The sequence below is a fragment of the Falco punctatus genome, assembly GCF_963210335.1.
Source record: "Falco punctatus genome assembly, chromosome: 8".
Classification (NCBI taxonomy): Eukaryota; Metazoa; Chordata; class Aves; order Falconiformes; family Falconidae; genus Falco; species Falco punctatus.
In genome coordinates this window covers 36727453-36741532 of record NC_137588.1, presented here as the reverse complement: position 1 = coordinate 36741532, position 14080 = coordinate 36727453, and the positions used below count along the sequence as shown (strand labels likewise).

At 41.8% G+C, this 14080-nt stretch overlaps 1 protein-coding gene across 1 annotated transcript in view; it reads right to left on the bottom strand.

Moving 5' to 3' along the window:
- Positions 1-1885: 1885 nt before the first annotated feature.
- Positions 1886-14080, bottom strand: part of THSD7B (thrombospondin type 1 domain containing 7B) — a 535716-nt gene continuing 523521 nt past the window's right edge. Inside the window, exons 24-30 of the mRNA XM_080399624.1 lie at positions 11045-11204; positions 10535-10708; positions 10350-10445; positions 9176-9258; positions 7405-7597; positions 3748-3835; positions 1886-2015 (exon numbers count right to left, since the gene is read on the bottom strand). Coding sequence (XP_080255750.1) covers positions 1934-2015; positions 3748-3835; positions 7405-7597; positions 9176-9258; positions 10350-10445; positions 10535-10708; positions 11045-11204 — 876 coding nt within the window. The 3' untranslated portion in view covers positions 1886-1933. The remainder of the gene's footprint in view (positions 2016-3747; positions 3836-7404; positions 7598-9175; positions 9259-10349; positions 10446-10534; positions 10709-11044; positions 11205-14080) is intronic.

Here is a 14080-nt window from a genome sequence, read left to right as displayed (position 1 = left end):
TTTATTCCTTCATTATTCAGAGAGCACCATTCTCCCCACATGGTATCCCACAGACAAAATATATTAAGATCTGGCAGTATTTTTCCTAATAGCACTAGATCATTATTCCCCTCAGAACTCTTACTCTATACAAGTTACTCAAAGGTTCAGTAAAGGGCACTTAAAAAAAACACTTAGGCCCCCAAAGTTACAGGAGAACACCAGATCCTGCTTTTTATACCATAAACAGTTAAAGCCTGAAAGGAGAAAGTAGGGCCAGCACATCTTCAGGGCTAGAAACAAGTGTGACAATTTCCCCTCACAATTCCATCAGCCTTTTCTTTCAATGCAGGGAGAGGAAAGCTCATTCCTGACCTTGCTATGATGACACAGTATCACCTCAATTCGACACTGCAGGAGACCGGCTGGCTGGGTGGGATCCTGACCTGCAGAAGGAAACCGATCTACAACTCCATCATTTTTTCAATGAAACCGTAACATCCAAATCACTTTACAAAGCTGTGAACAGCAACGTAACAAGACCAGCATTGCCTTCTGCCCTAGTTATACCTTTCTTTCTCTTCCAATGATCTGCTCTGACGTAACCGTGGATTGAGAAGGACCGCATAGGTGCCAGGCTGGTAACAATCCTTCTCTTCCCTCTCGTTATTGGAATAAGCAGCAGCATTGTGCTAAAAATAAGACCAAACATTCTCCAGATCTGCAATTATTCTCTCGCCCAGTACTTGTCTACAATATTTCTTCCACTAATCGCTACAGCACAAAATATGCCAGAATTGTTTGAAATCCAAGTCCAACCTCAGACACAGTAGAAGGCTAATAACGAATGCTGTTTACACACATTTAATTCAACATACCAGAAGCAATTTTCTCACTCTCTTTAGCATTTTATTTGCTTATAAATACAAGTCAATACCACAAGATGGCACTTTCTTACTTGTTACACACACTATTATAAACACTTACCCTCTTCAAAAGTTCCCAGATGTTTACAACATGTAACTTCTCAGTGGTTTCCAAACATTTATAAAAGCAAGACCTTCTACAAACTGCCTTTGTGTTTGATGTATATTAAATGAGGTCAGGTAATTAAATTCAAAAAAAGAATTTATAAATATTTCAGATAAGAAAATTTAAATACAAAAGTGGAGTTTGTATTAATTAAACTGAATTAACAATTTAAACTGGCCATAATGTATCTACATGGTTTAATTTAATTTAAAATACTTTTTAAACAATCAAATCCTATAGCCATTCACCAAAACACCTATCTACTCAACTCTTTAAAAAATATTCTTGGTTAAGAAACCACCTATGCTTTTTCATAACAATCCTTATTCTGTCCTGTAGGTGGAAATGAAGCAAAATCATATTCCAGACTAGAAAACAGGATAAGAAGGAAGAAACTTTAAAAAACCTAGTAACTTCAGACACTTCAGCTCATTCTTCCTTGCGTTTCTCAAAATACATGATCCGGTTTTAAAGTCTTTGAACGAAATGTAAACGCTAGAAAACTCATTGTTGAAATATGTGAAGAATAAAGAACGCTGCACTAATATAGTGCATAATGATGCTGTGTCAAACTTGTCATTTACAGTAAATGTCACATTTTCCTCAGGATTGTCATGCCTTTTTTTTTTTTTTTTACTAATTCCTTTTGATGTTTGTAGATTCTCTTAGGTGTTTTTTTGATTCCCATTGCTCAACAGGAAGAGATGCATTTTGTGGTCTCTTCAGAAAAGTTTCACAAGGTCCAAGTCTTTGACTCCATTTTTTTTAATAGAGAGGTGGCAAAATTTTAAGCTTGCAATACTTCTGTTCTGCCCGGTATATTACACATCAGGAGATTCCTCAAAAAACTGAGAAGTCTGAGAGTTCCAAAAAAGAAAGCAGTTAAGGCAGTCGATGTCTACATTTGGATTCCTTTTTTATGTTACATATCAATGTCTCCGTCATAGGCTAAGGTTAGAGGCTTCTGCTGCGGAGGAGTGCTTTGATGCTGCTTTGTTTTTTTGCTGCAAGAAAAATATTTCAAGAGACAAAATTATAAGCTGTAATAAGCTCAGAAACCTCACCAAAACTCAAATATCAACCAAAAATCAACTTCCCACCCCAGCTCTTTCATTTTGCAACTAGTACAAGTGACTGCATCCCAGAAAAACCACACCGACCTGCTTGTGTATGGTGATGTGGTGCAGACATACAGCCTGCCGAAAACTGGCAGCCAGCTGTGCTCTTCTTTTGGAGAGGAAATAAAGTGTATTTGTCTCCCCTGTCTTCTCACAGCTGACAAAACAAGGAACACCTCGCAGAAAAATTGAAATGTGAACTGTCTATGAGTGGGATATTCTCATTTTTTTCTTTGGCATGGTATTGAAGTAACAATAATTATTATTGAGAAATACATTTCCTCACCAGCCTTCGAGTGATGGAAAACTATGTAATGTTATTCAAAAAGTCCTCTGTATGCTCCACGGTGAAGCCACAGAGAAACGGTAGCTGCATGGCTGGGAAAATAACTGCATTGCCTAAGCAGCGTCCAAATGGTGTTTTTTAAGCTTCTAACTGAAGTGAGAGACTGAGGGGAAGACTAAGAGAGTGAGAGAGAATAAACTGATTTGAGATGAAAAGGGCATCGATGCTGTCAGGCCACAGTTGTGATGCTCTGGTTGCCTGCCCTGATCTGACAGGGGCTGGGGCAACTTGCACGATTAACGTTTGTAAAGCCCAGGCCAGCTCCATGGTCCTCAGGGATAGCTCTGGGCCTTGCAGGACACATGGACATTGGCCACTGCTCCCTTTGCATCCACCGAGATGCATCGATGGCAGAACCTTTCCAAATTTTCAAAGCAGAGAGCACATCACTAGCCTGGGGCAGCGGTTGCTTTGGAGGGCAGACGTCTCCCTGACCAGTAAAGCCCACACTGGTGTAGACCAGGGCTTCGGTACACCCAGTACTCTACCAGCGGCTGGTAACAGCAGCCTTACCCATGGGACATATCTCCACCTGACACGTTCATCGCAAAAAACCTATTTAGGGAATTCCTGAGCTGGAGCGTACATCCAGAACACCACAATTAACACCAGGAGACCCAATCTCCCGTGAACTGTTATGCCATCTTCAAATCCATTTATCTTCCTGGCACACACAGTCCCTGGCACCGTGTGAAAAATAAAATCTTTTGTTTATTTTAAACGATCATTTCATCAGATGCCTTCCACTTCTTATACTATGGGAAATAAAAATTCCCTAGCACCCTTTTCTACTCCATTCATGATTTCATAGATCGCTTTTGTATTCCCATGTCAAAAATCATTTTCCAAATGAATGCCCCTATTCTATTTAGTCCTTCCTTGAGCAGAAGCCAGCTCCTCGATCCAATCAGCCTCCTCACCTTTTTTTTTCAGTTTTGCTTTATTTTTTTTTTTAAGAATACAATAAAAAGCCCCTTCTAATCCCAGCAGAAGTCTGCATAAATATAAGGGCCTATTGCTAACCAAAAAGAATCCTTTCCCTGCACGGTCACCATACCTCTTCACAACTACATCCGTTAGTATTTACAATTTGGAGCTTAAAACTACTCTGAGGCCAAATGAAGGCAGTTAGGTAATCCAAGCTCCATCCTTTCCTAAAGCCTTGAGGATCAAATCTCTGTAACACAGAACACTGTGATACGTTTCGGATTGTTTAAATAAAAGCAAACTAGCTTTTATTTTATTGAAGGACAAAATACAGGTCATACTCACCACATCAGGTAGGATGTAAAAATCAGGAAAACTATGATGAGGAACCCGCCAGCTGATACTCCGTATACCCACATCTTCAGTTTACCATCTGTTGGAAGATGTGGAAAAAGGACAGGGGGAGAAAAGGGGAGAATAAAAAACCTTTATTCTAAAACACACAAATTCTTCAAAGATTAAGTAAAGAGAAAGCACACGAGCAAAATTAGTGGCATCATTGCTGGGAAACACAGGAAGGTCAGGCTGGGAATAACCCATAAACCCCACATTTTTGACAGAAAAAAAAATTCCTGAAAAAATCAATCATTTTAAAGACAAAAATCATAACTTTGGTAAGGAGTGTAGATTTTTCTCAACGATAACTGAAAATGAACTCCTCGTCTCAGCTTTCCAAAGCAGCATTATTTCATAACCTCTCCTCTGGCTGAGCTCCTGCAGTTCGTTACGGGCAGCCCGGGCTTACGGTGTGGCACAAGAAATACAACCTGGCCAGGCTCCTGCCTGTGGAAAGGAGCAGGGCACAAGATAATTGCAGTGCATTTGCCCCGGAGCGCCCGTGGCTGCTCTGGCAAAGGCAGCTCAATGTTGAGCTGACCCAGATAGAAGCGCAGGTAACACCCGATACGTTCAGCCTTATGAAAAGCGGACTGAGAAGGGATGGGATTGTTCTCTGTAAATACCTGGGGTCAACTGGGGTAAACACCAGTGAGCAAGCTACTTAGGGCTGAAAAACACTTGGGCAACAAACGGACATAAGTTCGGCTTAGAATGAAAACAAGAATACGCTTTGTAATAGTAAGAGGGATAAAGTTGTGCAAGAGCTTTCTAGTTGGGCCACAGGAGCCCAAGACACAGCGGGCTTTAAGACAAAGTAAGGCTCTTGACAGGACCGTTGGGGTTGCAAGGACAGAGGACCCCTGCAGGAACCCCTCCACATACATGTGAGCTTGAGTGTGTTGAAACATATCCTTCTGACACAACATCCCAAAACACGTTATTTGGACAGGTCCTTAATTACAAGCTTTGCAATAATAACAATAATAATTCTAAAAAGAGCAGTATTTCCATTTCTCGCTCCGTTCTGGCTGTACAGCTTGCTCGGTGGGGAGAAGCAATAGCATTTTTCCCCATGCAGCAGTCGCCTGAGCTGATTCACATCAATAGAGCTGTTAATACATAGCGGAGGCAGGAATAGGAACCTGCCCGTGCTCACAGCCGTGGTCTGACAGAGGCCATTTCAAACTCAGTCATGCGAGCGGGGAGTTACTTCACGGACAATCACCGAGCCTGTTTTACATTTTACGTTTGAATGATGAATTTTTTCAAAGGGAAACATACTTAATCAGATCCCATTCTTTCTCTTTTTTTCTTCCAGGCTTTGTGGAAAGGCTGAGTACCTCTCAGATTTTCTCTTCTCCTTGAAACACTTACAGCCTATCTCTCATGTGAGACGAACTTCATTTGTCAGGTCTGGGTTGGTTTGGTTTGTTTTTTTTTTTTTTTTTTTTTTTTCTGAAGTCAGGGTATGAAATTTGTCACCCTCTCAACTGGAGATGCCCATGAAACATTCAGCAGTCCTGCAAAGGGACCGTCGCAGCCACAAAAAGGCATCCCACCGTGTCTGCTGTGAAGGCAGCTGGGCTCTCCACCCCCAACACAAAGGCATTGGACCATGTCATCCTACAATTTAAACACTGCTATTTAAATTGCTCTCAACTTGAAAAAAGTTCCTGTACCTGAACTCTGACCTCCCAGAGCGTTGTAAAGAAAGGAAAAACACAGCCTGATTCAAAATCAGCTCTGTGCACTCCTGCAGAGCATTTAGAAGAACAAAAACATCAGCCTCATTAAATCGTAATAAAATTTGTGTTCCAAACTGTAAACAGGAAGGGAAATAACAAATTAATTGGAGAAAGGCACGTATACTTTTACTGACAGATGTAAGTCCTTAGACGTACACAAATGTCAAGGACTATGGTACTGAAGGGCAGTAAATGCCATCCATACAGGGAGCATTCACCACAGACCTGCTATCAAGAGCTTAACTGGTAGGTAACAGCAGTTTACTGGCTCAGCTAGCAGTAATTACTGCAAACCCCCAGACTAATAAGCCTGACAGCCTGTTTAAGGGGAGTAATTACATATTTTGTCAAGTTAGACAAAGGGCAGTGATTTCAAGAGCACCAGCCTTGAGCTGGGGTCTGAGGGGCACATACAGACCTAAGAGTTACCTGCAGGATGCCACGGGGTCGGTGATACACTTAGCACTCGTAGAACACATTTATACCTTTCCCATCTATTGTTTCTATAACACGTCTGCCCTAAAATTAAATAACACCATGTTCTGTAAAAGCTCCTTAGTCCCTATTTCTGTCTTGCAGTCCCTGGGGGAGAACTGGCTCACAGATGCTGCGCTGAGGTCAAGCCCACCAGAAGCTTTCAGGGCTGCAGCCTTGAATGCTGATTTAAAAAGAGGATTGCAGCATCCACCTGCACCTCTCTCCCTTTTTCTAACCCCGTAAAGGTACCAGCTGAAAAGATGACACCTAAGTAAGACAGCCTACAGAGGGCCATGGATGCTGACAAAAAGGCAATTAACCCCAAACCTGTGACTCAAACTGCTGCTGAACTGTGTGGGCTTCTGGATGACGGGTTTGATCAAAAACCAGCCAACTTTAAAAGGCTTTGGACCAAACTCTATGAGCTCAGAGACTATGAACGCAAAGGTTAACTACTGAATGCAAATCAAATATGTAAATGTAACATTCAAAGTGTGATCACATATATCAGGCAGAATTATGGCTCCCTGAATCCCGTAACAGAACCTTTTGTTACATGTTTTCTGAAGTCTTGTGTTCATTACAAACTCATAGGAAACAAATGCAATGTCAGGTAATAGAAGAGGGGCAAGACTGCATTGCCAGTATTTTAGAATACACCTTCACGTCACATTCTGAAGTCCTATTTGCATTTTAGAAATTTACTTTGAATAAATTAATCCTGCAAATAACAGCCAAAACGGTAATCAGTTATTACAGCTACAGCACCAGTCCTGTGAACCGGTCTGGCCACATCCAGTACATGGTTCCAACTGGGAAGCATTTTATAAGTGTGGAAGTCAAAGGTCCGCTTGGGATGCACTGATTTGGCACAGCAGCTTGCCTGCTTTTTGCCAGGTATTTTTTAATGTCTTAACTTCAACACTTTAAACGCTACATTTTCTACCCCCTTTTTTTTTTTTTTTTAAATATACTTTTGAAATATGGCAAGAAACAACCAATGTTTTCTTTAATGGAATCTTAAGTACTTTCTGCTCTGAATCTTCTGAAGCACTAGTGATCAATATCTTTCCTGGTCCAAACATATTAGTTCTAGAAACATTATCAGATAACAGTTCTAAGCATCCCCCCAATTCACATATGAGTATACTTTTGCAAAATATTATTGCTTCACTCTGTCTTTGCTATCTCTCAACATAAGAGATTGTGATTACTCTGTATAGGCACAAAGGAATGAAAGATGGCATGTGAGTTAGAAACTGGGAGGCTGCTCTGCAGCTCCCAGACACAATCTCTGATGTTACAATCTACAAAGCTTGTACCTTTCTTCTACAGAAATGCTGTAAAGACAATTTATTCCATTCATATTCAAGTTTTTCACCTGGATTAAAAGGTTGAATAGACCATCCTTTGAAAATGTCATGCATTTTTGAGTTGACAGGTTTATTTTTTCCAGCAATGGTCTTAACATCAGCTTTCTTATCTTCTAAACCTGGTACCTTCATGCAGTAATCCAGGAAACCATTTGATCTCATTATTTCTGTATATCCTCGCTCGCAACCGCAGACTCCGCTCTAGGCGATAAAAGGGAATTCAGTATTAAACCAAACAGCATCTTCTCGCAGACCAGTGCAAATCGTAGGCAAATTATGAACAAACTGCAAGGTATACCCTGCACGTTCGACTTCACCACCACCAAACCAACAAACCAGAAACCGGTGCCTGCAAACCCATTTCAGTACAAAAAGCCAAAATATATTTGGGGAATTGGCTGAAAAAAAAGTCAGTAATTACAGAAAAGCCCAACATATAAACATTTTCATTTCACAGGCATCTGTGGCTTGATCCAAATTCCTCCTGTCAGTAACAATTTTCCCATTGACCCTGCTGGGCATTAGAAGAAACGACAAGAAAGAATCCCACTTCAGACCCAAACTTTCCCCCACATACTTCCACTCTGGTATTTCAAAGGGCGACCTCAAACAAAGCTTGCTTTCTTACAGCCAAATAGCCACTGGATCAGTCTAAGCATTTTCTTCAAGAGGTTTCTTAGAAGTCTGTGGTTTGCTAAAAAATATACTCCATTTTCTGGATTTCTACTTTAAACGCAGCTTTTTTAGATTGTTTTTCTTTGCTAATTATCTTATAATTACAATGACTGTCTGAGGGTCTGATACCCTGGGTTACCCTACAAACAGGCAATTGATTTACAATCTCTGTGATAAGAACTCCTGACATCAGTTTTGCTGCCACAACATCCCCCACTCGTTGACAGACAAGATCTTGAGCTTTTTTGGACAAAAGGTGAAGTCTCAAGAGTTTTTATAGCCAATAAATTCATGCTTACCCATCATTTTTATATTCCTGTAGGCTCTGAGCACTCTCTTGACCACCCCCTCAGCAGCCCTGAATTGCACAAGAGCTAGTTTCCAACGGTAATTCCGCAGCTGAAGCTGAAAGCCCTGGAGGCTGTTTTCAAAATATAAATAGCTAAACCCCAACTGCCCCTGGCTACTTTAAGGGTTCTGGGTTTTATGCTTCGTCACAGTACTAACAGGGTAAGGCATTTTGGGAAGCTGTCAGTCTGGAGCTCGGAATGGCAGGAAGGGACATCTGTAACCTCTGGGCTCGTGTTTGCTCAGAGGCAAGGAAGTGGAAGGGGCTCCCCGATTCAGCAAGTGTTGCAGATGCTCAACATACAAGCAAAAAAAGGTCACTTCCAGGTTTTTCTTTAGAAAGGAGTATGGGGACAGTGGGATCACACTGCTACAGCTTCCCTACCTCACAGGGGCTTTCTGTGTCCGTGGAAGAGCGGGAGACAGCATACTCTTTTATCTCCTCTCTTACCCAAGTTTTAAACAGCTCATTTTCTACAGGTCAGTAAAATAGCATTCAATGAAAATTAAACCAAGAAGTTCAAAACCCCCTCTACAGAACACAAGCAAACTCGTAACACCACATAAACACAGCATCACTCATCTGTGTGGGTTTACCGTTTCCTTTCAGACTGAGATTCCCACATCTTCCTCGAGGTGGTACCAGGGACTCACTAAACTATTTTCTAGCTCCTGGAATGCGTTTAAGATACAGAAGCTAATTGAATAGATTTTGCAGCGTTAATTTCTCAAACATATTCTGCAGCAAGCTGTTACCTGTGTGCAGTAGGAGAAGGGTTTTCTGCACGCCGGGCTGCAGTGCCGAACTTCTGCAGGTTTCGTCTGAAGAGCACACCCTCCTGTAAAAGAAAAAAAATCCTGAGTGCCTTCAAGGGCATGTTTTAAAATGTTTTTGACTTGGATCACCACGGTGTACGAAGTGCTTGCTTGCTTACTCTTATATAGTTAAATACTAGTGTATTGAGTGCATTAGCATCCTATCTGTAGGCACTGCATTAATTAATTTGCCTTAACAAGGCAGGGAATTATTATCATACCCATCTTGTTAATGGAGAACACAGAGATACAGATTTAAGCAATTTGCCACAGGCCACATAGGAAGTTGGGGACAGAATCAGGAATTATGCAGATGATCTGTGTCCTCATTAATGTCCTATCTACACAAGACTATGTAATCCACGTAACACCTTTGCCTGTCCTCACTTGGGGAAGTCTGTGTTTCTGTAGGAATAAAAACATGTTAATGAGTTCTTACCTATTCAGCAACTTTTGCCACATTAAAATTTTATTATCTTAACTACTCATTATAAATAGAACTAGATGAGAAGATCTGCATTTTCATTTCCACTCTTTCCTCATTCACCCTGAGCATATTGAGAGCGATCCGACTGATATGCAAGCCCTACCGCCTTTGCCAATCTCTTGCGGAGCTTCAAAGCGCTGACCATGAATTTCCCTTTTCATCCCACGCAGGCAGAATTTGTAGGTCACGGCAACAGCAGGAATCTCACAGTTTGAGTGATTTGAGATTCCTGCGTGTTGAATAGAAGAAGAGGAGGTACAGAAGCTGGGCTCTCTACCACGCATGTGATGTTCTCTTCTGTTCTCCACAGTTACAGGAAGGTTGCACTAACAGCTGTGCAAGCCAGCCCAGGTGGCCCTTTTAGTATACGTACACTCATTTCTTCCCGTGACCAGCCCAACAGTAGGGGTAACTCGCCCAAATACTCTTATGTCATACATGTATGATGTTGACCCAACAGCAAGGCTGGTGAGCTCCCGTCTGTCTTTCCTACACACTGATCTGAACTGAAATTCTGGCGGTGTTAGGAAGGATGTCCGACTTCTCTCTGAGCAAGTGATGCAGAAGAAGAAAAACCTGGATGGAAACTTTTCATTCGTAATCGTGCATGGCAATTTGTGGACATACCTGTGACATTTATTCCATCTGAGCGCTGACACCACACCGTGCGTCTGTTGTCCTGCCAAAGGCTGGTTTTCCACAGGTAATCGTAACACTTCCCTCCTGCAATATCAGTACCAGTTAGCCTCCATCGTGCAACAAAACCAGAATAAACTCTTGAATGGGAAGAAGCAGCACTGCAGCCATGCTACCTGAGCAAGGCCGTGTTTCCATCGCTTGTCCAGAGCAGCTCTCCTGGTTCTCCGGAGACTGGACAATAAACGCCCTGGATCGAGACTGGCGCCCTGTTGTCTCGAAGCTCCTACCATTGATGCAGGTGAGCTCACAGGAGCTCCACTCTGACCACTCTGTCAGGTGGCAGTCACCTGCGTATTGAAAGAATAAATTACGGGTTTTGCAAAGGAATCAGCCTTAAAGGATAAGGACAACCTAAGCACACAACAGCTTTAATAGTGAAGTACCCCAGTGTATCGCCCAGTGCTATGCAATACTCTGATTTTCTGCTTTGTGGGGATCTCATTTTTTTCAAAAAACAAAAGAAGCCTTTTTCAGGGTATCCAGAAACAGCAGGCTGAGCATTTACCTGATCTGCTGAGGTACAAATTTTTACGATGGCTGACAGTACCCAGAGCTATGGAAGCATGTCCGTCTCAGACAGTTATCACAGGCAGAAATGCACTATGGCTTTCCAAAGACTTTACCTGGGCAAGGCACAGAGCACGGTAACTGCAGCACACTCTCTTTCAAAGGCAGCTCACCACATAACGCATTTTCTACTGGTTTGGATGCAGCAGAAACAGATGCATCGTGCACTACACATGTGAGGTTGCGGACTTGCAGTCCATCTCCACACTGTCCACCCTACAAAATGACAGAAGGGAGCAGAGACACACATCACTGACGTTAGCAGATGACAGAAGAAACGCAGTTGATTCCACGTAAAAAGACTCCAAGGATACAAATTTGGTCTTTGGACTGCAATAGTATTGCCAGTTATAGGAAGACAGATGGAGTTCTCCTCTGTACACATCTCTACAGATCACCAGAGGCAGGCGCAGAGCCACACAGAGTATGTCATAACCAAAGCAAGAGAAGAGGTGGGTACCATAAAAAATGAATACCATCTTCAAGCCTTTCACTAGAGCTAGTGAATGTACTGATGCTTAATTAGTGCCCAGTTACATCAGCACAGACATTTTTGGCTTCTCTAAAGAGGCTAAGAGCAGAGCCTCCTGTCCATAATGATGGAATGGCCATTTCTACTCACCTTTAACAGTACAGCCCAATAGGAGCACTTAGGTGGAGGAGGCTCCAACTGACTCGTCAGCCCAGTTCTGAAACGCTTAGTCATACACCAAGCTACCTGCTGAAGAAGACTTCTTTTATCAGAAAAAGCAATATTGTTTGGCTAAAGCGATGATCAAGGGCTCAGGGTGCTGTAAGAGCTGAAGCACTGAGAGTATTTCTAGAGGCTGAAATTGTTTCATTCACATCTGAAAAACAGAGCTGCAATGATGCTTGAGGTGTACATCCTAACCCTGCGTGACGCTTTATGAACATGCACCTGAAGCCTTGCCGAAACAGCACTTTACATAATTCAGCAAATGAATCTCAAGAAGGAGGATGAAACATTGTTTTTATATAACCAAGGGAAGTGCTCCTTTGGATCACTTGGCAGTGGATTCTTTTAAAATAATGGACTTCATCTGCAGAACAGAATGGCTCCTACTGAGTCCATCCATTCAGCAGTGGGCTTCCTAGCAGGAATCTCAGGATTGGCTCTCCTGCACACATCTGGTAGCTTTTTCATACGCTCCATCCCTTCTATTGCAGACCCACAATGAAATGGAAATAAAAGCATAAGTAGCTGGATTTAGAGCAGTTGCTAATCAAAAGCATCTTAGAGAAGTATTAGTGTAGATTTACTATATGCAGCCAGATTCCAAGTTTTTAACACCATGTTTCACATTAGTCAGTGTGTTACTTACTGTTCCAAATTACTCTTTCACCACTGAAACCTCTATTGCGGTCTGAGATTAATGGTGTGTGAATAACTCATGCAGCTGTCAATTGTGTTAGAGCTCTTAGAAATGGCTGGTGGAAACAGAAGACAATGTGGAGAAAATTCTCAGGGGAAATGGGCACTAATCAAACTGCAGTATATTCCCAGCAAAAAGTGGCTCAAGGAATGACTAAATGACTGGACAGGACAAAATAAGTTTTTCAAAAGCTGCTTATTCTTCTACAAACAATTTGTTAGTAATTCTTTAGGTATCAACATATAAATAATTATATGAATATCATGATTTCAATAGGTGAAAACAATACATATTTCATTCTACTATCATGCAATATCGGAAATACATTTATATGTTTCAGTGTTTAGAATAAAAAATAAATAGGAAAAAATTTAGAAAATAAACAACTCTCAAACAAACCCAAAGATAAAGGTTCGCTTTTCAACAGTGGCTTCCATCTGCTTGCTTTCTTTCAAGACCAGTGATGTGTTTTTATAATCAACTGAACACAAAAGATAAAATGTCATCCTGTCATTTACAGGAGGAGATGTTTTTTTCGTATATTTGGTAAGGTCATAAGCAATGCAGGAGCACTGCAATAACTTCCTTATCACCTTCAAAATTATTCATGTCCCCAAAATTATACATTTGAAGATCTAATTAAAAGGTGTGGGAATCAGTGGAAGTTTGCTGCAGTGATGGCACACTGAGAATGCAGGGAATAGCTGCTAATCAGAGGAGAACTGCCAAGGAAACGATCACATATTCAAAACTCAGAGGATTAAATCCGTATTATAAATGCCTCTTCCTTGGAAGATATGATCGTCCGAGGCTTGCCTAGAACCAGGATATGCCTCTTCAGTTATGAGCTCCTCGTAGGAAATGTGTAGGTATTTGGCTTCCAGAGGGGATTCCCTCCATTTGGCTGCAAACATTTCTGCGCTGACCCTCCGGAGGATGCAGAACACACCCTGGGTTCCCTAAACACAGCCTGGAGGTATGGGCCCCTCCACAAGCACCCACATGGAGCCTCCACCTCTCAATCCCCTTGCCCTGACCAATCACCGGTAAAGTAAGGAGCAGGTTTACACCAGGACTGCATTTTGACAGCCAGGTATTTTTTGAATTTAGCAACAGGCTAACCTAAGGCAACACCTGCACAAACCTCTCACATACAACACAGATAAAACAGGAGATACCAGTCCTAATGAGATACTTTGCCCAGACATGTCTTTTAGAAAAGTTTTTTCTTTTCAGCTTTTGCTGGGGTTCACGTGTGTTCACAATTATTTTAGGTAAAGTGTTGACTGGGCAATGCTTTCACAGGTTGATGAGCATTTAATCAGGTAAAAGTCTTCTCTAATGAGGAAGCGCTGAGTGACCACATTTAAGGGAGTGCTTTTAAAACACATTAGAAAGGAAAGGTTCTTAGCCTTTGAGGCAGCTAGTTCCTGATTACAACTGGCTACTTATATTCACTTCGTGGAAAAATTCTGAACAGTGTTAGCCACTGCTATTTTTTTTTTTTTTACACTAACCAGAGTATATCAACTCCAGTAGGAAAATTATTAATGTAATGTAACCCTTTAAGGTTAGGTGTATTGACCATTTCCCAAATTCTGCACCCCTCCGAACACCCCAGAAATGCCCCATGCCCACCAGAGGTGTGCCTGTGACGTGTGTGGTTACCTGGATGGCAATGCACTGATTTCTGTACTG